The sequence below is a fragment of the Epargyreus clarus genome, unplaced genomic scaffold (genome assembly GCF_041222505.1).
Source record: "Epargyreus clarus isolate Ecla_fem2 unplaced genomic scaffold, WU_Ecla_fem_2.2 ptg000007l, whole genome shotgun sequence".
Taxonomy (NCBI): Eukaryota; Metazoa; Arthropoda; class Insecta; order Lepidoptera; family Hesperiidae; genus Epargyreus; species Epargyreus clarus.
Genome location: NW_027332215.1, coordinates 20338377 through 20365782, shown reverse-complemented (window position 1 = coordinate 20365782; position 27406 = coordinate 20338377). Strand labels below are relative to the sequence as shown.

Here is a 27406-nt window from a genome sequence, read left to right as displayed (position 1 = left end):
ACGAGGAAACCTAAAATGTACCTATCTGCACTTGGCCAGTGCGACGGTCTGATTCACCATCATCATCATTTTGAAAGCTGGTGCACGCCCAGCAGGGGATCATTAATTAAATAACCATGAATCACTACACCTTATATTCAAGGTATTCAAGGTATACAAGGTTACCATAATCTCTATAGTTATTATAGCGTTATAGACATTTTATGAAATTCTTATTATAAATAGCATTTCATTATGTTCTAGCACACAAAAGAACGGGTTCAGCGGATTCACTTCGCAGCGCTCAAAGTCTCGAAGATGATCACACGCACAGAATGAGTTTCTCTTACGAGGCAGACCACAGTGATGCGGATGGTAATTAAAAACATTTTACATTTCCATTTTCAAACGCTGTTTTTTTATAATAGATGTAGCAAACGGGCATGCCGTCCAAATAATAGAAAGAGGTTACCCTCTAACCATTATTTGTACTGCATGCCCGTTTGCTACTTATGCGCATCTGTAATGAACTCCAAAAAAAATTAAAGTTCTACCTGAGGTAACCCACAGGACATGGATACCCACACACCCCTAAACTAAAATACAGCACTTACTCAACACTGATATTATTTGGCCGAGGAAGGCGTGGTGGTGATGCCGCGGGGTCAACCTACAAAATAATTCTACCACCTACAAAATATAAGAGCGTTTAGTTTTGTGTGTTTGCAGAAGTCGTGTGCGTACGGCTAGCACACTGCCGGCCGCACCAGCAACCCATCACGGAGCTGCAGTCCGAGGGCGGGCGTATCCTCACCGGCGCACAAGATCACGTGCTTAAGGTTCGTTATAAGACGATTTATGTTACGTATTGCATGACTGCAATTTGTAATTTTTAACGTAAGCAACGTGATTCGTTATAAGACACAATTTATACAGGATGGACACTTTCATACGACAATAAATTTAACCACATGAACCTATCCATCTCTCAAGCCTCCAAGCAAATTTTCAATCAAATATCTTTAATACTTTAGGCACAGGACTTTCTTGCGTTTTTCAAATTTTCTACACGCTTTGTCTAATCACAAAAACATTATAATTCGAGAGGTAATAAAACTACAATGTTGCAAATTCGTCAAATTAAGGTAATGCATATTGTACCTTATTCCTAAGACATAAGAGTCACACTCGCAGGAAAAGATTTTACGTCATGACACTGCGCTATTGCCGCTCCTATCAAAGGTGAGGGAACTAATGTTTATAAATGGTGTTCCATTTTTTACCCCATCATTTATTAATAAGTTCGTTTGATTTTTTTTAAGTCTTATGTTAAATGTTTTTTAACTATTCTAACATTTTCCATGGAACGAGTAGGACTTGTGTTTTCATTTATTGTCGTATGAAGATATCCAATAATCGACATTTATAACTACAAAGAATATTTTAAGCGACAAACTCAATCTACAATATAGTAATGTATCTTATCTGCATAACTTTCTACAGTGAACATTGGCCAGAAAATTATCATATCGATTTGAGATGTCGGAGTTCTAAAAAATCAAAAAACTTTTTCCCATACACGTCAAAGGAATATTACTACAAATATCCCCCATTTTTCCATAATATTTAAAAAGTTAATAAATCGAAAATGCACACTTTTGATTGCACCTATATGTGCTTCTTGGTAAAAGAGTTTTAAACAATCCTAATACTTACTATGATTTACATTATGTAAATGTGTATACATTTATGCATTTGTATGTAGTGCACTTTTTTTTTAAATATACGACGAGCATGTAGTCTACCTGATGTTAAATGGCTACTGCCGCTCATGGACATCTGTAATAAACCCCAGATAGGATTAGATATTCCTACCTGAGGTCGGCCACAAATGCGCTGCTAAAGCTGGAACTCCTCGGAAAAGTATGTCTCCCTTACCACACCCTTCAAACCAGAGCACAGCAGCGCTTAACACTGCTGTTATGAGGCAGAAATAAGTGTGGCGGTGGTGTCGCCGGAGTCGAACCACAAAGGGTTCTACCACCTTCTAAATGTACGTCGTACATATATGTACGTCGACTTATCGACATACTCGTGTCTGATATCCATGTAAAATTATTATAGATATTCTCGAGCACGGAGCTAACGGCGTTGTTCACGCTGCACGGCCACTGCGGTCCGATCACGAGCTCCTTCATCGACCACGCCACGCCCACTATCGCGGGCAGCGGCTCCCAGGACGGACTGCTTTGCGTGTGGGACTTGCACACTGGTAATTAATATAGATTTTTAGTAATAATAACTATACATCAACAAAACTAACCTTGGTTTTATTATTCAACTCCGTTAGTTTGTGGCCCAACGAAAATTAGTTCTATCAGCAGAAATTTTCTCAAAATCATGCATGTGTTTTTATCTTTCTACATGGTTGCAATTTAGGTGGATAAGTTTCTTTTGTTATGTATTTTTGTTGAATTAACTTACGAGCGTACAGTCCATCTGATGCAGAGTGGCAACTGCCGCCCATGGACGTCGATATTCAACCTCAGGTAGGATTAGATTCCTTCAAGTGAATAATGTTACTCGGTTCAAATCAGAAAACAGCACTGTTCAGTTGTTAAAAGGCCGAAATGGATAAGGTTGGTTCTTGGTATTTTCGAAGTCAAACTACCAAGGGTTCTACTTTTGAATTTGCCTTAACACCCTCTGTAACATAAATAGATCTAGCGGTGTCGCTATGATAAAAAGCACAATAAGTTGCACAACATTGAAAGTGAGTATCATTTGAACAGTTAGCTTTGAATTTAAGTTATGTATGTATATGTAAATAGAAAAATGTTATTGTTCACCCAAAATACCTAGAAGCAACATATGATCAACAAACATTTCCAAACCTAACCTAACTCTAATTGTGTAAGGGTCCGTTCACACAGACCGGCTCGGAGAGGAGAGCAGATTTTTATCACGTTGGAAACAGATTTTTGAGTAATTGTATTAAGGTTTATTATTGCATGTGCACTTCTTTTGTCATTAAGAGTGCTTGAACGCGCTTCGTGTGAAATAATAAGAGGAGCCGACCTGCTCTGACTGTGTGCTCATTCTTCCCCGTGCAACCGATCGCCTCCTATTACGAGCGCATCCGCTTTAAGATCCTTACCAGCCGGTCTATGTGAAATATTTGGCGGCTCCGCTCCGGCCAATTCCAAGCGTATACGATCCGGTCTGTGTGAAAAGAAAAATGCGGGCCGATGCTCTCCGAGCCGGACTGTGTGAACCAACCCTTATCTTATTGAACAAGTGATTTTTCGTAGCCCAATTGTTTTTTATAGCCATTTAAAATGACTTTATTTCAGGAGCGTGCCTGTACAGCATGCAAGCGCACGATGGTGCGGTGACGTCACTCACCTACACCGCCTCGTACGTGGTCTCGGCGGGTTCAGATGAACGACTCTGCATCTGGGATCGCTTCCAAGGCCACATGCTTAACTCCATACATATTGTGAGTTTTTAATTTATGTTGTTTTTATACATCAAAACGATCATGTCATAATTGCAGGGGACCTAAATCTTTCGAACTTAGCCTGGACAAAACAACCTGGCGTCAATCATTTGCGACCATCTAGTAGTTCTAACTTAGATTCTATGTGTATTGATTTTATTGAGGAAAACAATCTTCAACAGTACAACTCAGTAACTAACATTAACCTAAGAATGCTGGACCTAATATTATCAAACTCGAATGAACTGTCACACAAAATTTAAATCCCATATGTATCGTAGATAAACACCATCCTCCGTTAGATATAACTGTAACATGTAACATAAAGAAGGTAATTACCGAAAGATTAGATTCTCGATTAAATTTTTATAAGGCAGATTACAATAATATAATAAACGAACTTAATAAAACACCATGGTTAGATCTCTTGCTTGACTGTGAGGATGTCAACCTCATGTTAGCTGTATTTTATAACAAGTTGAACGTAATCATAAAAAAATATGTTCCTAAAACTTCGCATAAAAGCAACAAGTATCCTATTTGGTTTGGTAAAAAACTTATTTCATCATTACATTACAAAAATAAATACAGACTAAAATATAAATTTCATAAAAACCCTCTTGATCGCCATAAGTTCGAATCGCTCCGTGATTATTGTGATAAACTAATAAAAAAAAGCTATAAAAACTACATACAAATTATAGAGACAAATATATCTAAAAACCCTAAATATTTCTGGACGCATCTTAAAAATCTGAAAAAATCTTCTAACTCTTATCCATCGAATATGTCTCTCGAAGGTCAGGTGGCAACGGATGGAGAGAGTATATGCAATTTATTCGCGAAACATTTTTCTTCGGTCTTCGATACGCACTGTCCACCCTATAAGGATACAATCCAGTCAATTGGACGTGGCTCTCTGTGCACAGTACATTTCACACAGTTTGAAGTCTTTAAAAAACTAAAAAGACTTGACACACGGAAAGGCGCTGGTCCAGATAACTTACCTGCGGTATTCATAGCCAAATGTGCCGAGCCTCTCTCATTACCAGTTTGCATCATTTACAACAAATCCCTTCAAACCGGAATTTTTCCAGATTTATGGAAGAGAGCAAGAATTGTACCTATTTATAAAAAAGGTGGCTGTAATAATATATCCAATTATCGGCCTATCTCAATAATTTCCATTTTGCCTAAAATGTTTGAATCCCTTTTACACCCTCTTTTCCTCCGACACGTGCAACAAGCTATATCAGAGGAACAACATGGTTTCATGGTTTCCAGATCTACTGTGACTAACCTAGCTAACTTCTTTACGTTCGTCTCCAGTTCCGTCGACTCGGGCATTCAGGTTGATACTGTATATACAGACTTTTTCAAAGCATTTGATAAGGTCAATCATTCACTGCTTATAAAGAAACTTTCAAATTTCGGATTTGGAGGATCGTTGCTGTCATGGCTATCCTCTTACCTAGAGAGTAGATCATCACAGGTGGTAGTTAAGGGCTACATGTCATCGCCGTACTATGCTATATCAGGAGTCCCACAGGGATCTATTCTAGGACCCCTCCTTTTCAACATCTTTCTCAATGATGTTCCTAACTGCATGCGTAACTCTAAGTACTTTATATTTGCTGATGACCTTAAGATCGCAAAACAAATAAAATCTGAAAAGGATGCCAAAGCTCTCCAAGACGACGTTAATAGATTATCGGACTGGTGCAGTAACAATGGAATGCTCCTTAATCCTGATAAGTGCTCATTTATTAAATTTACTAGAAACATTAAATCATTTGATATGGCATACCAAATAAATGGTGTTAAACTCCAACAACAACAGACTATACGTGATTTAGGCGTAACATTTGACTCCAAATTAAATTTTATCAATCATGTAGAAAACATATGCAAATCTGCTCGAAGTATGTTAGGCTTCTTATTCAGGAACTCCAAGGAATTTAAGAACATAAACACCAGAAAACTACTATTTACTACTCTCGTTAGAAGTAAACTCGAATACTGCTCTGGTATTTGGAACCCTACCTACCAAATTCATAAAGACCGCATTGAGTCTATACAAAGGCGCTTTACCTCTTTCTACTTCCACGGATCAAATAAACGAGAACCGTACAGCAATCGTCTCCAAAATTTTAATCTTATGATGCTATCGGACAGACGCAAAATGCATGACCTGACATTTTTATTTAAGCAATTAAATAGCATCCTCGACAATTCTAACCTACTACATCACTTCTCACTTGCTGTTCCAAATAATTTACCACGGTATCCAAGACCTATACTTACCCATAGAATATACAAAACTAACTTAGGACGTAATTCTCTCATTCCTAGACTGTGTAAATTACTACAAGAGTTTTTAAGCAAGGACGACACATTAGACATCTTTCACGATAAACTTGCAGTGTTTAAAAATAAAATCTACAGGGTTCTGAACCCAAATTCTTATAAAATCTAAGCACGTATGTAAAGTAATATCATAATATTTATAATATATACAAACACTAACATTTTTTTTTTTTTTATTTTTTTTTTTTTATCAAATCACAATTATATACAGTAGCGTGCAAAAGTTTCGGGCCACCCTATTTTTCATACATATTGCCCAGAAATACGATTAGGAAATAAATATTAACGATCAATTTTCACAGATATTCATCTGTATATGAAACTAATGAATTATACACGCAGATATTACTTTCCAATAATTTATTTATCAACATTTTTTTATTAATAATTGTGCAAAAATATTGGGCCACATACTACTTCATCGAAAATATCAAAAATAATAAAGTTGAATTGCGGTTTAAAGTCTTGTACCCTCTTGCTCGACTCAGTACTTTGTTGCCATGCCCTTAGCAGCAATGACTGCTACGCGACGACGAGGCATTGAGTCGATTAACCACGAGATTCGTTCTTTTGGCAATTTTTCCCACTCTTGTCGCAAATTATTCCACAATTCCGTCTATTTGGAGTGATTTTTCGTTCCAACGTGAACCTTTACGTCTTACCACAAATGTTCAATGGGATTAAAGTCCAGTGACTGCGAGGGCCAGGCTAGAAGACGGACTTTTCGGCTCTGAAGGAATTTTTTCACAAGATGCGAAGTGTGTTTTGGATCGTTATCTTGTTTAAAAATCCAACCACGAGGCAAATTTTTCATTACAAATGGAAGCATATGATCCAGTAAAATATTCTTATACATTACATCGTCCATATTGCCGTGAATTTCTACTAGCGGACCAACGACATCAGCAAGAAAAGCTCCCCAAAGTGACATCACTTTGGGGAGCTTTTCTTGCTGATGCTGATGGAATGGATTGCTGGTGGAACATTCCCACCACCGTGTTTAACTGTAGGAGTTTGATACCTTATAGTATTTCTGGTACCTGTTGGACGTCTTACGTACTTCCGACCATCACTTCCAAACAATTGAAATTTAGATTCATCAGATTATAGCACTTTTAGCAATCTGATGCTGACTAGTGCTGATATTTTTTCGCGAAGTCCAACCTGGCCTTCTTATTATTTTTGCTAATTAGTGGTTTCTTGAGACCAACCCGTCCAATCAGTCCGACCACCTTCAGACGACGTGACACCGTGCTCCGACTAACATCGGCTACATCTTCACTTCGCAATTCCCGAGCAACGTCGCCTGCGCTTTTTCGCGGATCAACAACACATTTCCTTTTTATAATGTTATCGACATGAGTCGAAGGTTTTGGTGGCCTATCAATCCGTTTTTTATCACGCAGTCAATTAGTTGTTTTATATTTAGAAATAATAAAATTTACTTTACTTTTACCAACAGATAAAGACCCTGCAATAAAACATGAACTTTTTCCTTCTGAAGACAGCTTCACTACGATTTCACGAATCTGAGTATTGGTGTGTTTCGGCATAGTCGTCAAAAAAAACCTAATTTTCCTTTATGTAACTTATTTTGAAACCAGCGACCATGAGAACGTAAACCAACTAGGAGTACAGAGCATCCGCGAGTAGTGGCCCGATACTTTTGCACAACGACGAAAGTCAGTTTACGTGTACTAACTTAAAATATTCTATGAATCAAAGTAATATTAGAAGTTTCTGAGTATATTCTAACTCGTTTGTATATTTCAAACAATAAATTAATGGAGGAATGATTCTTTTAATTGAAATCTATCAATCAAATGAAAAAATCAGGGTGGCCCGAAACTTTTGCACGCCACTGTATATGTATATCATAAGTGCCTCGCCATCATAAACATCATATTTATTACATATGTTATTCATGCCATATACTCAATACTCATTGTTATAGTACATATTTCCATTTAATAATGCATAACATTTATATATATTTATTATCTATAAACATTAACTTCCTATTCTTTAGTAAGACTCATGTTAATGCACCTACCTTTAATTGCTACGCATGTTGTGTTCATACGTAACTAAAATTACAAAATGACTAACTTTAAGACTTAGATCCGTAAGAACTGCTGTATTTTGTAATTTTGTGTATGATCCTTAAATAAATAAATAAATAAATAAATAAATAAATACTGAACTAGCTGGGGTCAGGCAAGGATTTATAAATCATAGAAACCAATGTGTATCCCCCATTAACCTCATAGATATATAAATATTGTTTGGTTTATTATAAGATAGTACTGTGTACCTCTTGTTAAATAATTTGTTGAATAATAAAGTCAAATCACTATCAGGTTATATTGGCTGTTTCCATATTCCATTATTATAATGCACTCTAAATTGTTAGAAATTTCCTTACCGAAAAAAATATTTGTCGTCTATTCATATATGGACTAATTATTGTGTCTAAATACTTTTTCGAGTCTAGAGGGAAATAGCGGTTCCTTCGCCCTCAGTGCTACGTAAATTTACCAATCATTTCAAACTCTAGTATTACGGAGCTGTAACCACCTCAATACTGTCAAATACGGTCTGATTCTAAATGATGAAAATCTATTGGTCTCGTTCCAACTGCTTTATCTCAGTAAGTCGGGAGGAATCTTGTAAAATTCACTTGTTTTCCTCAGGGTTTAAACTACATGAGTCGTATGCTACCTCTGACGCACTCGTTGCTTGTAATGGGCGACCGGAGCGGGCTCACTGCCTACGACCTTAGCAGCGGGGACGTAATACGACGAGTTTTGTTCGGTAAGAATCAATGTACTCTACTTATCTGATAAAAAGTACTAACTAAATGTAATAATTGGGATTCGTTAAGATTAAACCATTTATTCCTTATCAAATCAAATAATTTTTTTTAATTTAAAATAGGTTCTTTACAGAGTTTACACTTTTTGAATGTCAATACAACTACCACCACTTCACAAGGTGTACCGTGTCATATATTTAGTTCTACTATCATATTAACTTCTGTAAAGATTCCATTTTATGTTACTTTTGTTTAATTCAGATTTATAATAATACAAACATATCTCAATTTCGTCTCGACTATGGCCTAATCCTTCTCATTATGAGAGGAAACCCGTGCCCACAAGTGGGACAATAATGGGTTGATGATGATTTCATATACGTAAAGTATTTAATACATCATTGAAGCTATAAACTATTTCATCAACGTTTAATTTACATGTTCAATACATTCTTGCAGGTCAAAGCGATGGCTGTATTTTTGTAAGGCAAATACTACCGTTGAAGGACGCGATAGTGTGCGACTACGCGAATCAGCTGCGCATCGTACGATTTCCTCTCGTGTCCAGATTGGACGTGAAAACCGACTAACGAGCCAACAGTATCGATGTGAAACCGAATAATTAACGTACAATCACAATTCAGTGACCTCTTCGTACATAATTCACAAGAGCCACTGCAACGATAGACTTTTCTAGTGTCTTATGAACTTTAAACAGACTGTGAAACTTATACTTCTAAATCTGTACTTATTGCGCATCGCGTCAAACGCCGACTCCCTTAAGCGAAATCATTTATTAGCGTTATTCAAATCAACATATTCTTATGGGCATATTGCAAATGTACAGTTGTAAATACTTGATAAGTTTCATGGCCTAAAGCGATTAGATGGATGTAAAGTTGAAGTGACACTGAGTGTTTTTTATGCATATTTGTGTATTACAAATACATTCACAAATTCAATTGAATATTTATTATATTGTTTAGAATATTCTATCTAGTCCGAGCTGAAAATGACGTTTATGGAATGTTAACACAAACAATGAGAACGGTACCCCTAAATTATGATGTTAAAGTAATAGATAATGTTACCAAATAACTCTTAATAAAAGACGGCACGGTTTGTTAAGTAATTAGAACATACTTTCTCTAAATATAATATTCTTGTATTACTATTTTTTTTTTAGGTCTCGAGGCCACATGTCGTAGGCAACACAATCAAAGTAAATCGTATTCTTATAGATGTATATCCATATGAAACATTGTTGATTATAAGGAGTATATTTGGTGACTTATCACTTGGTTATTTCAGCGTGGTTGACAGCGTGTTATGTTAACGACTTACAATGTGTTGTGAATTTTATTATCATACTATTACACCTAGTCGCAGCAGCTAGTACTTTTCCTCATAAACTTGTTACAACTTAAGAATCTATAGCAAGTGCAGTTACGTTATCTCAATAATATTCACAATGAATACTTATATTTTACGCATGGCGATTGACGAGACTCAAAGCCCTTGCCAATGTTTCCTTTAGAAATATCCTCCTCAAAGATAAAACGACGATTAAAGTGGGATAGTCAATGAGCGTATTGCGCTTACTCTTATAATGGGATCCAGGCTACGTCAGTCTTTAACAGTATTATAAGTAAAACATGTTTCTTACGATTACTTACGGCCGTCTAAACCACAGACCTAAATGTAATGTTAATGTTTTGCATACGCTGAACATATAAAGATATTCGCTGATAAAAGTAGTCCGTTTCCTTAAACAATCCCCCAAGTTAAGTAGTCGGATATGCAACCGTTTGAGAAAAAAATCCAGAGAAAGACATGTGCTAGCAATAGTTACATTAATGTTGATTTGCTACTTTATTTATGATATATATTATTCGCTATATTTATTATTGTATTAATTGTATTATTGTATTGTGTTCGCGGTTTTAAGCACGTTTTGCTACGTTAAATCCATTTATATTTATTGTCAATGTTTAAATAACGCAATACTACCTGCTATGGGTTTTTAATACATTAATATCATAATATTATAAGTTAAACGAAAAGTATATCAAAGTAACCGTTTTTAACATCTTCCCGACAAGTACAGCTGAACAAAAGAAATAAAATACATAATAAGTAATTATATTGACAATTTATTTTTAATTTATGCATTACAATCACAATTATATCATTTACTCGTTTTAAGTCCTAATTGTAGATTTCCTTTTTATATTTAAATGTTGATGTGTTGTGAAGGCTTATTAAATTATACTATTAATAAAAAATTATACTATTAATAAATTAATTATACAAATTTATGAAAAATAATTGAGGACATTATAGACTTTGACGAATATCCATGTTCATTGGAAAACTTTTGCTTTGCTACAAATTTATCATAACGTGCTATTTTTAAAAAAAACTACTCTTTAGTTTGTCTTGTGATGGCGACCAACACTGAGTTGACGTCGCTTGTACGGTTTATGAAAACCACCACTTATAGTCATTACGCGAAGAAAAATACCGCAGTGCAGTGTACAGTGTATACCACCATAATATTCACAACCTAAATTCATTATATTTTTTTATAATATAGGAGTAGCAGACGAGCATGCACTTCACCTGATGGTAAGTGGCTTCTGCCGCCCATGGACATCTGTAATCAACCTCAGATAGGATTAGATATTCCTACCTGAGGTTGGCGACAGATGCGCCGCTACCCCTGAGGACTAAGCTGGAACGCCTCGAAAAAGTATGTCTCCCTTACCACACCCTTCAAAACGGAACATAGCAGTGCCTAACACTGCTGTTATTAGGTAGAAATAGGTGGGGCGGTGGTGCCGCCGGAGTCGAACCACAAAGGGTTCTACCACCTAAGTCTTTCTCCACCTAAGTCTAAGTAATCTCTGTAAAAGAGTGATTTAATACAGATACTATTATTTTTAATGTATTGGTATTGGGTAGTAAGAAACTGCATATTATTATCATGGAAAGGTGGTACAAGTGTATGGCATACATATTTATAAGCCTATAATTATATATTGTGATCTGCGACAGCAACACTTATTTTTTATTAATAGATATGTTATTACTGGTCCATTAAATATTTAATATGTATTATTGGTAAAAATATATAATAAAGTTTTACTTATAAATCTGCAAAATTATGTATTATATAATGTGGTGCAAGATAAATATTGTAAGAAGTTATTAGCATTAAAAGTAAAAAAATATTTAGGTTTTTTAAAAGTTGTTTGATGATTTATACTGATACTGAATATTAATCAAAGATTGGTGTTAAAATATTGTAAATAATATTTATTATAAAATCATATTATTAAGCGGTTTAAATACATTTCAAAAGTATAATTTAGATAAACAAGTACGCCTTTCTAAAGTGTTATATTATTTAACTGTAATCTCTGTACTTTGATGTGGTTCAATAATAATATTCAAACCTATAGAAATTATTATGATAATCTATTACTAAACAGAGTTATGTATTTTCTTAGGTAATATTAGATGTCAATGTATTTTACTTTATATTTGAAATATGTTATGATTACCAACAATTCGTATTAAATTTGTGTTTTGTTCAAAGAGTACAATCAATTGTACCTAGAGGTGTATGTGCAATTTGTTTTATTAATAAATAGAACGTACATTTTGTACACATGTCTGTGATTTTAATCTATCATTAATTTGAGACCTAAAATAAAATACTTAAATTACAATAATTAAAATGATTAATTCGTTAACATATTTAATAAAAACAAAAACTAATTTTCACGACTGGGATACACTTTAATATTATACTAATTTATACTGCGATGTGTAATTTTTATGGCTTTAATAGTATTGTATAAAATAATTTCTAGTATAGGCGACCTCTTCATAGAGTATATTATTTATTGACGTCCATTTCTGCTCCCCGCAGATCACTACAAAACTAAAATTACCTTACAAATACAAATATTTTATTAAATGATTTTGGAGTCTCATTTACATCACATTGTTAATAGGATTAAATTATATTAAAACCAATGAAACTAAAATGTATGTAGAATCCAAATAACAGAATTTCACCATTTTTGGCGGTACCCGAGTCTGAAAGGGAAAACTTTTTATTTGTAAATTAATCTAGCTTAGAAATGTGCATTTATTGAAAAATTGCATGTAAAAACAGTTTTGTTAAATCCCTCATTTATTCACTTTTCTATCAAAAGATAGAAACACAACCCATTCTTTAAAAAGTAATGGTGATCGTGTCATCGGGTGTCGCCACCTTCAACTCTGGATATAGAAACTCAATTATTTTCTTCAAGTTCCATTATGTCTTAGTAATCTAATATGTAAGGTCAGCACATTAGCTGAACAGACGTTTAAGGAATTGTAATAAAACTTGACTGCTATTCTTCGTGATGAACACTGTAACTATTTTCTGAAATAAATAAACTACAAATAAATTTCTTTCATTACTCTTTTTTATAAAGCCCAGCTATACTATGACATTAATTGCTATGGAAATATTAATTGTATACACCTTATCTTTATATATATATTTCTTATGTGCTTTTTTTTTACTCTGAATTGAATTATTATTTTAATAACTTAAATTTTATTTTGAAACGATTTATTTTGATTGATTGATTTATTTTCTAGTTTTTAGTTCGATTAGCAATAAAAGCGTGATTTTTTAGTTTTTTTTTGTAAACTATAATTTATTTTTCATTTTTTACTCTGCGACTAACTCATATATTGGGGAATTAATAAGGATAATGGAAAACTGTTATCAAATTTTGCATTGTCATCGGTCCTGGATACGTGTGCAAAGTTTAAAATTCAAGCTTCTAGAAACGGGTGAAAATTTAGCTCAAAGATTCCGTTATATACATACATACATTTATACAACCCAAGCTAATAAAAGCGTGTAAGATTTACCTCATAATATCATCGCTATTTTTATTTTGTTTTATTTTCAATTTCAGTTCAGAAACATGCGCCGTAACCACAGACCTGTATATATTTTTTATACAGGTCTGTGGCCAGTAACAAAGCGTAAAAAATCTTGGCACTTTTTTACCCTCCTTACACTAACATAAAAGTAACATTTTATAACTTCGTTATACACATTGTCATTTTTTGATCTTTGGTAGGTAAAAACTGTATGGATTGATTTTTATACCAGGTTTTAATTAGATACATAGACGTGAAAGTCTTTGGCTCTACGTTTTACTACAGTATAATGAATACAATGAAAGTACGATAAAGTTAGGCTGAAAGGCAAAAATACTAACAAAATATGGACTTTGTATGAGTTAAATGGAAATAAAAATAAATAAAATAAAAAAGCCAAAGCCGTAAAATACACCACAGTACATAGCCACAGTATAATATTTTGTGACAGAATGGCATAGACAAGATACTGTAACAATTTAAGTCATAGAAGTCAAGTCACATCACTACTAGAGTTGCGCAAAATGTATCACTAAAGTGAAAACAGTGATATATATCTTTTGAACTCAGTGATATATATCACTCTTTTAGCTCAATAGCTCACTTTAGCTCAGTAGCTCTGTAAAGATACGCGACATTTTATATCAGTATATCAGAGAATCAGATCAAAATGTTTTGACAACATTTTTGATTCCTATAATTAATACAAAACTGGCAAGAAATTATATATGAATTATCACAGCCAACGCTATTTGTATATCCCGGTTTCCATGTTCTTAGCAATAAAATATTTTAATTTAGTGTTTAATACGTAACCGTAACTGTTATATATCTCAATCAACGCATTTGACTCGAATCAGGCTCACTACTCACTCTCAGTCAGTCGCTCATTTGACTCATCGCTCACTCGCGAGCTAGTATAACACTGTTGAGTTGAAGAAGATCTTATATCCGGAATCGTTTGAATCTATGAACTAAACCATGTGATGCGGATATAAAGATATAATTCAAATCTGTCGGAGTTGATGAGTGATTAGCTCTTTGGTGAAGATATATATCTTTTATATCACTCACTCGCGAGCTACACAATTCTAATCACTACACTAATCACTTTTAATTCACGGCTCACGTCACGTCTCGTCATTGTGCCTGGAGGAAAGTTGAGAAGTTTTAAAAGTTTATAAACTTTTTATTCCGTTTATATTAACAATAACAACTGATAAATATGGCAGAGTAAGTAAATATTTTACTCGTTATATTTTTTTTTGTCACACTCAAATAAAATGGTGTTTTATGCTAATATACTTTAATTCCAAGCATGACACTCGGTTTTTTAATTAAAGTTTTATGGAGAACTATTATACCTCATTAAATTAATAAAAAAATGTATAGCGTACCTAACCACTCTCCTAATTAGAATTAATATAAGAATTAGAGACATGTGACCTCGGTGTTTAAAAAATACATTAATATGAGTTGCATGATTGTTTTAGTTCACGGTTCACTTCGCGATAATTGTATGAAAGTTAATTATTATAAATTATTTTGTATTTCCTATAAATTATCATATCATCATCTGAAAATCATTAAAAGTACTAGCTAGCTTACATTAAAATGTGCTATCTGATACCTTTACACACTTGTGTTAAATGTAGTACTTCAATGTTTCTAATGTCTTTTTTATTACTATCTAAATTAGTGGCTTTGCACTATACTAATATTAAATTACATTAAATAGGCAATACTGAGCAGAACATTTCCATATGTAATATGTATCTGTCATATTTTTGTAATGAACTAAATTCTCCAGTACCGAAATTAAACAGATTTTTCTATTAAATTATAAAAAAATATTACTTTTTCTTTTACTATTGGTATTTAGCACAGTAGATAATATTACACACAAAAAGTTAAATCACTGAATACTGTCCGTTGTAAATACAACTTGAGGACAAGGTTATTTGAAGGTGACTAGGCATGTTACTTAAGTCACTTACAAAGCAATATTATTATATTGCAATATTGCAGTACATGTTATTGCATTTTATGTTGGAAATGAAAGAAAATATTCTATTATGTTTTTGAAGATAAAAAGATTTAAGTTATTTAAGTAATCCCTATATTATGACATGCTCAATACTTTATTGTTAAATATCTCAAAGTTTATTGTTAAATATCGTAAATTATTTTAAATAAAACTTTGTCATTTATAAGAATAGAAACGTAAATTAACAAACATTTTATTTTGTAGCACAAAGGCAGACATTGCCCTGATTGGGTTGGCAGTGATGGGTCAAAACTTAATTCTCAATATGGATTCCAAAGGATTTGTTGTATGTGCTTTCAACAGAACTGTAGAAAAGGTACTAGTACTAAAATATATTTGCATTAGTATAAAAATATGCTATTGTTGTCAGGTGGTATGATGACTTTCCTCCAAGTCCAGTTTTGTAAAAAAAATACTTAAAAATCTGATCACATTTTTGAAGGACAATGAGATTACATTTTACAAAGACATGAGTTGCTTTTTTTGTTTGTTATGATATCCAAGCAATTGTAAAGTATAATAATTTCATAAATTTAATAAAAAAAATACTTGTTATTAATAAATAATTCTGTCACAGGTGGATCATTTCCTGGCTAATGAGGCTAAAGGGACTAAAATCATTGGGGCCAAATCTTTGGCTGAGATGGTGGCATGTCTGAAAAAACCTAGAAAGGTTATGTTGCTTGTGAAAGGTAACTATAGGACTTTCTTATACTCTATATTGACTCTAGATAGACAAGCAAGCAGATAGCAACATTGAGTAAAACATACAAATAATCTTGAAATATTAACAAAAAGAAATGATTTAAATTCATGTAATTGTTGAATTGGAAATATTTCTGTCTCTTAAAATAATTTCAATCAATTACATTTATGTCTATTAAAATTGCCATGAAAAAATCCAGTAATATATTACAAAGACATACTATATTGTGTATTATTATTAATCACTTATTGTTGGTTAAATGTAGATATTATGGTTAGCGTATAGAGATTGGATGGCATTGCGGAATAATGTTAGTAATTGTGGACCAAGATGTTCACACTTGTTAAGAGTTTAAACCAATATGTGTTACTGATAATACAAAACTATTCTATGACTGATTAGTCATCAATATTACAAAATGTTAAATTATATGTATTATATTACAAAATTACAATTTGTACAGGTTTAGTTGTAGTTTAATTAGTTACAAATACATTAAATGACTGTGGTGTAATATTTTAGCTGGAGCTGCAGTCGATGAATTTGTCAAGAAACTTATTCCTTTGCTTGAGAAAGGGGACATTATTATTGACGGTGGTAATTCACAATACCTTGATACTCAGCGATGGTGCAAGCAACTAGAACCAACTGGGATCCATTACATTGGCATGGGTGTAAGTGGTTATTTTGACTAAATAATTTGGATGGAACTTATTATATTTAATTACTTGTTTAATCTTAAGTAATATAATTTTTAATATATTGTTTTTGTATGATTTTTACTTACTAGGTTTGTATTATAAATAATGAAATTTAAGTTGTATATATGTATATGAATAAAAGAAGCTGTGCCATAAAAAATTGGTAACTATTCAAGTGTTACATTGAGTTCTATTGTATTGCAAGAAGTGTTCCTAATGATAAGTTCTTAGAAACTATCTCTAAATGAAACCGGTTATGTTAAATTGTAAATAATGGCCCAATTGCTCATAGCCGGGTATCTAACAGTTAATGACTATTATATTTTTTGATTAATGATTACAACAATTCTTAATGATAAAACCTGTTTTGTTAATGTACAGTTTTCTTGTGGTTTAATGCTCTTTATTTATACTGAAACTATTTTATTTTTACTATTTTATTTTCAAAAATCTAATTTTCACATTGAAATATCTATTTTTGGGAGGCGAAACATGGGAAAGATTGGTTAAAAATAATGAGTGTTAATGATCACCTATTCCATAATTTGTAGTTTATTTATATTCCATATTCCAATACTCATTGTTATTAAAATCAAAGTTTAATATTATTAAAATGTTTAACTAGGTGAGCGGAGGGGAAGATGGCGCAAGGTATGGACCTTCTCTGATGCCCGGTGGTCACCCAGCAGCCTGGCCGCATATAAAACCTATTTTCCAGGTTAGTGTTTATTTATATAACTCCAATTTATAAACAATATATACAATAATATGATATCGTCACTGGAAAGGCTATAAGTCTAATATGCAAGGAAGCCACTTTTCTAGCTTTTCCACCGACAATATAATAATTATAGCAGTAATGCAATAGTATGAAAATCATTCTTAATGTGAAGAGGAACGTAATTCAAAAGGTAATTTTATAATAATTAATCATACCATTATCATAATCATTTTCCATTAATAAAAACTTCCAATAGCTAATTAAATAGCTGCTATTAGAATACTAGATTTTAATTGTTAATAACTATGAGACCAATAATGCATTCATGTTAATGTTAGAACCCACAATTATATAGGTAAAGCATATCTGTAGCATTTCTTTTTGTTCCAAGACAGATTTTTTAAAGTTACCACTGGTCATGCAGTTTATAGTGCATCTAAGCATTTTAGATTCTAAGTCTTGAGCTCAGTACTGGAACAGTAATTTTAGAGCAAAAAATGACCTCACTATTAGTTAGTACAAAATAATCTGTCAAATACAATGTTATTTTGTAAAAAACGCACTTAAATCCGCTGCTGTATCTAGATTATTAGAACATTATTGATCTTAGCTATTTCGTTCAAACACTGTAATCGCATATTCTTACCTTTTTCCTCTTCCATTTTAACGGTACAAAAAATAATTATATTATAACAACAAACAGGAAATTATGTGGTCTACCTATCATAAGTCAAAGTAAATAACATTAAGTGGGTGTTTATTTCCTTTACCTAAAGAGGATTAATAGAGCGGCAATCATATTTTTGTGTTGAATATAAACGCAATGTATACTAATATGTGCTTAACATTTTTTGTACATAATTAATAACATTATGTTGCTTATATTGGTTTGCTTTATGGACTTGTTATATCTCCAAATGTGTTTGTATCAACCTAATATTGTCCCACTTATGGGCAATGGCTCCTCTCAGAATGAGGGATTAAGCCATAGTCCACCGCTCTGGCCAAGTGCGTATTGGTAGACTTCGCATACCTTGGAGAACTTTCTTTTTTTGTAAAGATTACTCAGGTATACAGGTTTCATCACTATGTTTTCAGTTACCTCACTATGTTTGCAGTCAAAAGCGATAACTGATTTCTAATAAGCACATGACTTTAATAAATGAGAGGTGCCTGGGATTTGAACCTCGGACAACTCAATCAGGAGGCTGAGTTTCTTAACCACTAGGCTATCACTGCTTTTATGTGTTTCTATGCACAGTTACAATTTATTTCCTCTTAATATAAGAAGAATTTAGGATAACATAGTTGCGGGCATTACACATGTACCACTTTCATTATAATAATTAAAAAAACTTGGAACTCGAACCCTGGACCCTCATGTGAGAGACAGAAATTAATAAAGTGGTATACATATGTGCCAACACTATTATTTAAATAGGAGTGACACTGAAATCTTGGATTTTTTTTAAATATCTACCTAAATACGTTTTGTACTATGAACATTATAAAAAGTCTTCAATGCTTTCAGGCTATAAGTGCTAAAGCCAACGGCGAGCCATGCTGCGACTGGGTGGGAGAAGACGGTGCGGGCCACTTTGTGAAGATGGTCCACAACGGGATAGAATATGGTGACATGCAGCTCATCTGCGAGGTCTACCATCTAATGAAGGATGTACTTGGTAAGTCTTTTTCATATAACGCCAAGAAAAACTGACCATTTCAGTTTTATTACCTTTTATCTATTATATTTACCTATTAGATTTATTAAAAATTTCATAAATATAGATCTATGTAGAACTAGATCTCTAGAGGTCAATTCAGCTCATGTAACATATATGTATGGATAGGATTCTTGTTTTATTTGATAGAAAAGACCATGTAATGTAAAGTCATTTTGAAAGTGGTTGTTAACAACTCCAGAAGTACCTCAAATATTTCTGATGTGTATAACACCATACATACAACATTCTTCTCTTTGAAGAGTGTGTTAAGAATAGCCATTTATAGGAGACGTTCAAACTTAGATCTCAGGAATAATAATGCATCTGTTTCCGACTTAAGGACTCTACTCAACTGAGGTTAATTACAAAAGTCCACGGGCGGCAGTTTCCATTAGGTTGACTACATGTTCATTTGCTATGCCTTTATTATAAACTAGCTGACCCGGCAAACTTTGTACCGCCTCAAAATCTATTTATCAAATATATTTCATATAAAATATAGCCTATGTTACTCGTGGATAATGTAGCTTTCGAATGGTGAAAGATTTTTTAAAATCGGTCCAGTCGTTTTTGAGCCTATTCATTACAATCAAACAAAGTTTTCCTCTTTATAATATTAGTATAGATAAGGTCAACTTCAAGCTTATTTAGTATTTCCATCATATCATAACTATAACAGACAACATACAAATAGGTCCGTTTTAATACACCTTTCACTAGATTAGAACTAGGGCGCAGTGTCACAAATATAAGTTAATAGTATAGAATGAACTGGTATGGTTGATGTACTGAATGACCTTTAGTCACTACTTGTAGATTGTGTATTTCGTAGTCATTTGATTATTATGGCTAGTTGTTAACAATTGTGGATTAACGCCCGTTATTAATAATCAATCTATCAAATGTTTATCTACCAAAGATCAATATTTGACAAATACTCAGGGCCGGATTTAACAGGCCTCCACAAAAGAGGGGCCCCCACAATAGAGACGTCGGATTTTTTTTAAATTCCGACTAGTAAACTCTAGTAAAAAAATATATACATCTTTTCCTTTGATATTTTTTTCGCTGTTTTACTTTTATCTACAGTACTTTGTACAAACACGAATACTAGAAGAATCTACCTGCATTTGACAATAAAATATTTATTGAAGAACTCAACTGAAAAAAATATTCATTTTATTCGGAAAATAATTTGCGGCCAGGGGGCCCCCACTCCTTTGTTGCCCCAAGGCCTCTAGACCTCTAAATCCGGCCCTGCAAATACTTCATACTAGAAATTGTTGAATATCTACAAGTATCTTTTAATTAGTAGTTTTAGTCATTAAAATCAATAACTTACATTGTTTTCATTGAGTTTGTCTTATTTAGTTTAATAATATAACAGTTTAAATACCTTGTCACCTAAAAGAAAGACACACAGATGAAGAACACAAAGACATTGAAAATGTATTTTATACATATAGGTGATTTATAGTTTAAGAATATTTACTAATCTATATGTTACGTAATGAAATTATAATGTGTAAACGTAATATTATTTATTTATAATTGTAAATAAGAAATTGCCCATCTCTCGAACTCATGAGTGAACATTTTATTATTTCAATCAGTTATTTATTATTGCTACTAAATAGGTACCCATATTATTACGATAAGATCTAAAAACGAGTGTGTTTAAGCACTCGACGATATTATAATGACAATGCAATGAAATGCAATGCAATGACAATTATAATGATATGCAAGTGTAATTATGTAGATAACATGTAAATAAACTGTACACTTGCAATGCATTCATACTGTTCGGAATGTAATGTATAAATGCTTCTTACTTTATTAACATATCATCTAAATTTTTTTGAGAATATTTTGTGGAACAATACAAATTTATTGAAGTGCCATAAGTACTAAATGATGTTATATAGTTATTATTTGATTCTCTTATCCCCATATTTTAAATGTTATCATCTTCGATCACTTATTAGTGATCGATGGTTATCATTGGATAATATAAATTGTATTATTAATACAATGAAATAATATAAATTGTTATATTTTAACGATATTTTTATTTATTTATAGAGCAAACTATCTGTATTGTTCTTTAATATGTAATTTAATTCCTATTCAGAAATTACTGAAGATATTTTACACATATATAATATACAATTATTTACTGATCTTTCAGGTTTGGGACAAGATGAGATGGCAAAGGTATTTGACGACTGGAATAAGGGCGAGCTGGACTCTTTCCTGATCGAAATCACCAGAGACATCCTGAAGTTTAAGGATACAGATGGTAAGAGTATTAATGCAATCAAAAGTGACTTAAGTTAGTAGGCTCTATTATTAGTATTGCTTTATCAATGTAATCTCAAGTAACATACTATTGTTAATAATAATAACTTTTTTATGTTATGGTAAAACTTGTTCATGAATTAAATGTCATTCACTATTTTGATATTGGGCCAAGAGAAGAGCATATCAGACATTATGTAGGATTTATTTACACGATAGAAGGCAGGATAACAAAATTACAATTTTATACCTATATTATTGACATTATATTTATTTTGGCGTGGGTTTTGAATTTATTTGTAGTATTTACTTTCGTTTGTCGTTGGGTCCGTAAAAAGTATATAACTTTATACATAAAAAATAACTGAAAAGAAATATAATTTCTTATGTGCAGAAGTGAATTACTGTAAAAATCATTATTATTATCAAAATCTTAATAATACATATTATTAAATTACCGATATTAACATTATTATACATAATAATATGGTAATCTTATAATAATGAATTTTTAGTTGATTATTGTTATCAAGTTTATAATATTGTATTATCAATTTAGATCTCTCAGCCTATTGTTTATTATAATAATGTATGTGTAATGGAAGAGTGGGGTTGCTTGTCAAAAGTATACATGTATTTATGCTTAAAAGCTTCTATGAATGTTTAAAACGAATGTTATCATTATTAAATAAACATTTAATTTCATTTCAATATTATTATCAACAGGTAAGCACTTGTTGCCGAAGATTCGTGACGCGGCAGGCCAGAAGGGTACCGGCAAGTGGACCGGCATCAGCGCGCTGGAGTACGGGGTGCCTGTCACGCTAATCGGCGAGGCTGTGTTCGCGCGGTGCCTGTCCGCCTTGAAGGGTAACGTTTTGACTATTTTGTCATTTTAATTTCACTACTTTATTTTTTTAGGGTTCTATTACTGGAGGCTTAGTAGCTGTGTGGAGCTGTCTGTCCGTTTGTCATAGGGCTCTATCTCCTGAATCGTAACACATAGACACTTGATTTTTTACAAAGCTTGTATAAGGGTAGTCACAACAAATACTAACAACACGTACGTAACAACAAATACTAAAAATAAATTATACGTTGAAAAAAGTGGGGGTCGCCGTACGAGGAAACTGCTATTTTTGGCCGTTTTTCGCTTTAACTATTGAACCGTAAGAGGTAAACAGTTCAAATTTTTACAATGCATTTACTTCAATGGCTGCAACAATACCAAATACTAAAAATAATTTAAAAATGAAAACTTTGGTGGTACGGAACTCTCAGTGTACAAGTTCGACTTGGACTTGGCCAATTATTAATAATAAAGAAGTAGCAGTCATCATCATCATCATCAATCCATTACCGTCCCACTGCTGGGCACGGGTCTCCTCTCAGAGTGAGAAGGATCAGGCCATAGTCCACCCCGCTGGCCAAGTGCATATTGGTAGACTTCACATACCTTCGAGATTTCTTTTTTTATAAATCTCTCGGGTATGCAGGTTTCTTCACGATGTTTTCCTTCACCATTTAGCAAGTGATAATTAATTTCTAATACACACATAACTTTGAAAAATCAGAGGTCGTGCCTGGGATTTGAACCTCGGATCCCTTGATCGAGAGACTGAGTTTCTTCACCACTAGGCTATCACTGCCTCGAATAAGTATGCCCCTTCTGTATGAATATTTAAGTTCAAAATTAAACACTTGAAAATGGCTTTATTGATACTAATATATTATAATTTAGCCATATAAATAAATTTTTAAATATTTATTTTTAGTATTTGTTGTTATAGCGGCCCTACTAATAAACACTGTCAAAAAATCAAGTGGATAATGGATAGACCATTACAATTCAGTAATGAAAGCCCTGTGAAAGACCAATAGACAGTATATGCTTCTACAGAAACCTAAAAGTATATCTGTTGACAAATAAACGTGAAAAAGCACTGAATTCGTTTGTTTTCGCCTATTTTTATTTATATAGTTACTGTTTATCACCAGATGAACGTGTGAAGGCCAGCCAGTCTCTGCCGGGCCCGTCTACTAAGTTTGATGGCGATAAGAAGGAGTTCCTCGAACATCTCCGCAAGGCGTTGTACGCTAGCAAAGTGATATCGTATGCCCAGGGATTCATGCTGCTGCGGGAGGCTGCCAAGGTATGATTGAAAATAAATTATGGAAACCTTTACGCCGCACCGCTTCGAAAATCTTTAATCCTGATGATCCTGATAAGGTAAATGGGACAAAATTATTAAAATGGTGTTTTGTCATTGGTTTTAGATTGATTTAAAATTTTGAATGAAACTGACCGTTCAAAATGGGTAAAGATCGAGTTCAATTCTGTTACATACATATATTATATACGTATAGGTCTAGTTAATGAAAGCGTGATAATAAAATTATACCTAAAAAAAAGTTAAATCATTTATTACGTTGTTTTGTTCTACTATTTAATTTCAATAAGAGGCAGTTGGTTATATGAGACTAATGTACTCATATTTATAATTTTAGGTACATAAATGGAATCTCAACTACGGAAGCATTGCACTCATGTGGCGCGGCGGGTGCATTATTAGAAGTGTCTTCTTGGGCAATATTAAGGTAAGATTTTTGTTATATTATTGTTTTGTGCATTTGATAAATTTAAATAAGCATTGTGGGTGGAAAATAAATTTGTGACGTTGTAAAAGCACTATAAGAACGGTCGAAAACATTGACCATCTTCGACCATTGTTGTCACACCAGCTAGAGTAAAATATCTATGAATTATAAGTTTTTTAGATTGTTAAATATCATTAAAGCAGAGTTTATGGAGATGCTTTAAGATCTGAATATCAATGAGTGTAGGTGTAGTATTGATGCCCACTCACTTTGTTGTGGTTTCGAACATTTTTAACAGCTTATATTTGCAATAATTTTACTTGTATGTATGCATGTGTCGGAAATTTGACTGATTTCTGGATCAACATCGGATTGAGTTGAAATTTTGTATGTAATTGTAAATTGTATGACTGTCCAATATTATTTGGCGTGTTCACTTCATTCGCGATGATTGATACATCGTTGTTTTCGTATTACAATGCTGTATACTATGGTCATGGAAATATTTTTAATTTAATTTTGGTTACTGATAATTCGTTTATTTAAAAGCAGTGATATCCTAGTACTTAGCATCTTGGTTTGTCATTAAGAGGGTTCGAAATTTAAACCCCAGGCACGCGTCACTGATAGTATTAACAATCGTTTACCAATTCGCACTTGGCTAGCGCGGTGGACTATGGTTTAATCCGTCTTATTGTGAGAGGAGACTCGTGCCTAGCAGGGAGAGTAATGGATTGATAATCATTAACACACGTTAAGTTAAGATTAAAACTACTTCGCAACAATCCGCTACAAATATGTATGATGATATTTTAAACCATGCAGTATGTACCACCCTCCCTCCTACAAAGGTTGCGTGTAGATGCAAAAAATTAAAAATGGTGTATATTTTTACCATACTTACCACCATTAACACACGTACAATTAACACACGTTTCCAGGACGCGTACACGAAGAACCCGCAGCTGTCGAACCTGCTGCTGGACCCGTACTTCGGCGAGCGGATGAGCGGCGCGCAGTCGTCGCTGCGGGCGGCGGTGGCGCGCGCGGCGCTCGCCGGCGTGCCCGCGCCCGCGCTCTCCGCGGCGCTCGCCTTCTACGACGGGTACCGCGCGCACGTGCTGCCCGCTAACCTGCTACAGGTGATTCGCTACGATACGTTGTCCCGGGACTAGAGTAGGGCTATGTAGGAATAGGGCTCGTGTCTATTGAAGGAGAGACGGTTACTCCCCTTGACAAGCATGGAACACATAAATGGTTAAGGGCACATTCTTGACTACATTTTTTCGTCCCTGTAGTTCCGGGAGTAGAATAGGACTATGGTATCCCCTGCCTGTCGTAAGAGGCGATTAAAGGGGCTTCCGAGGTTGCGGCAGGAGTGGGCCGGCAAGAGTGGGAGCTCGCACCGTCCAGCAAGCAACCCCGGGAAGGACGGCGGTGTGTGTGGCCACATACCGCCGTAAACACCAGGTGTGTGGGAGGAGCGTAAACTGCACCCCCAAGGAAGAGCCCGATTGGGGCATCGCGCTCGGAGGATTCCGGTTTAATTTCCGGATGTCCTTTGTGACGTAATTAAATCATGAAGGCATGATTTAATTACGTCACAAAGTGCGCACCTATTTCTGTCTTATCAAAATAATGTTTATCGCTGCTGTGTTCTGATTGGAAAGGTGTGATAAGGGAGATATAGATATATACTTTCTCAAGTGATAGCCACATTAATGTAGTCGATTTAATTTAAGACTTCCATTCTATCTGTGTTATAAAAGAAGCTTTGTGTGAATGAATTACGCAGCGAAAATATTGTCGTCATTTTGCTTACATATAATAATAATATCGATTTCTCGACAGGCACAAAGGGATTACTTCGGAGCGCACACGTACGAGTTGCTGTCGAAGCCGGGAACCTTCGTGCACACGAACTGGACCGGCCACGGCGGCAACGTCTCCGCCTCTACATACAATAATTAACTCTCGACTTGATGGGGGCATCCAATAATTACGTACGTTTTTAGCCATTTTCCAATCCCTTGCTGAGATCTACTGTGATTTGGCTCAATTGGGGAGGGCCCCATCACCTAACATCGTGTATGTTTTTCAAGATGTGTGTTTCAAATGTAAAGCAATGATAGTTAAGTAAAGATAAGTAAAGTAGGCTAGGTTTACAATGAAAATTAAACGCGCAAATCTCGATAATTGTGTAAGTGGTCTAATGAACAGTTTCGTGTGGAAAAAAGAACGTGATATTTGCTGAGCCCCCCCCCCCACTCCTAAACGCCTTACATGATTAATGGATCCCCCATATCAATTCGCATTATATAATTATATCTGTGTATATATTTCATTGTTACCGCTGTTTCTGTAAATGTTGGAACGTATTGAGGATTATGACTCAATTTGTATACACAATATTTTTATTTCATATGGCTGGCAATGTTGTTGTTGACATTTTATTGTTATTGATCGAAATGTATAACATTCCATTTGATTTGTTTAATAATGACGGGATTATAACGCTGCCAATAATCTTTAATAGTGATTATTGCGTTTCTGTTTTAACATTTTACAAAATGATATTTTTAAGTGAAATTTTAAATATATATTTTGGCAATAATAATATTATGAAATGTTGCAATATTTCTTGTTATTCACGTGTTTTAATGGTTTATGGTGTTAGCAAATAGATTGTGCCCTTGCTTAATAAATTTTTGGGTCTATCATAATAATATAATAAGTGATCGATGCTGTGAAATAGGGGTATATATTATTTTTTGAACATATTTTTATAATAAATATTATCAATGAATCTCTCGTGTTTTTTTTTTCATTCATTTAGTCTAGCGTAGTATTACTTTATAGTTAGTGTATTTTGAATTACTTTATATAAATAATTCCATACTCTTGATTATTGCGCATAGAAGAAAAGCTTCTTCTTTTATGTGCAAAAGAAAAGAAATGTATTGTTTAGAGAATATATTATTATGTTTGCTTA

General features: G+C 33.6%; 2 protein-coding genes, 1 long non-coding RNA gene and 1 other non-coding gene across 4 annotated transcripts in view; 3 read left to right on the top strand and 1 right to left on the bottom strand.

Annotated features, from left to right (window-relative positions):
* SCAP (SREBP cleavage activating protein) overlaps nt 1–10706 on the top strand; it is a 36447-nt gene extending 25741 nt beyond the window's left edge. Inside the window, exons 17-22 of the mRNA XM_073075046.1 lie at nt 244–354; nt 709–818; nt 2104–2251; nt 3333–3478; nt 8539–8659; nt 9120–10706. Of these exons, the coding sequence (XP_072931147.1) occupies nt 244–354; nt 709–818; nt 2104–2251; nt 3333–3478; nt 8539–8659; nt 9120–9250 (767 nt within the window). The 3' untranslated portion in view covers nt 9251–10706. The remainder of the gene's footprint in view (nt 1–243; nt 355–708; nt 819–2103; nt 2252–3332; nt 3479–8538; nt 8660–9119) is intronic.
* Nucleotides 10707–12387: 1681 nt separating this feature from the next.
* LOC140743624 (uncharacterized) lies at nt 12388–13672 on the bottom strand. The gene is made up of 2 exons (XR_012102480.1): nt 13602–13672; nt 12388–13101 (listed from the first exon to the last, which is right to left on the bottom strand). It is a non-coding gene; the product is annotated as an uncharacterized LOC140743624 (long non-coding RNA).
* Nucleotides 13673–14691: 1019 nt separating this feature from the next.
* Pgd (phosphogluconate dehydrogenase) lies at nt 14692–27220 on the top strand. Its single transcript, XM_073075045.1, has 12 exons — nt 14692–14849; nt 15868–15979; nt 16241–16355; nt 16892–17043; nt 17696–17788; nt 19323–19473; nt 21707–21817; nt 22543–22686; nt 23815–23969; nt 24325–24414; nt 25356–25556; nt 26266–27220. The coding sequence occupies exons 1-12, from the start codon at nt 14842–14844 to the stop codon at nt 26383–26385; spliced, it is 1452 nt and encodes a 483-aa protein (XP_072931146.1). The 5' UTR covers nt 14692–14841; the 3' UTR covers nt 26386–27220.
* Nucleotides 25616–25702, top strand: LOC140743817 (U6atac minor spliceosomal RNA). Its single transcript, XR_012102513.1, has one exon. It is a non-coding gene; the product is annotated as a U6atac minor spliceosomal RNA (small nuclear RNA).
* Nucleotides 27221–27406: the final 186 nt, after the last annotated feature.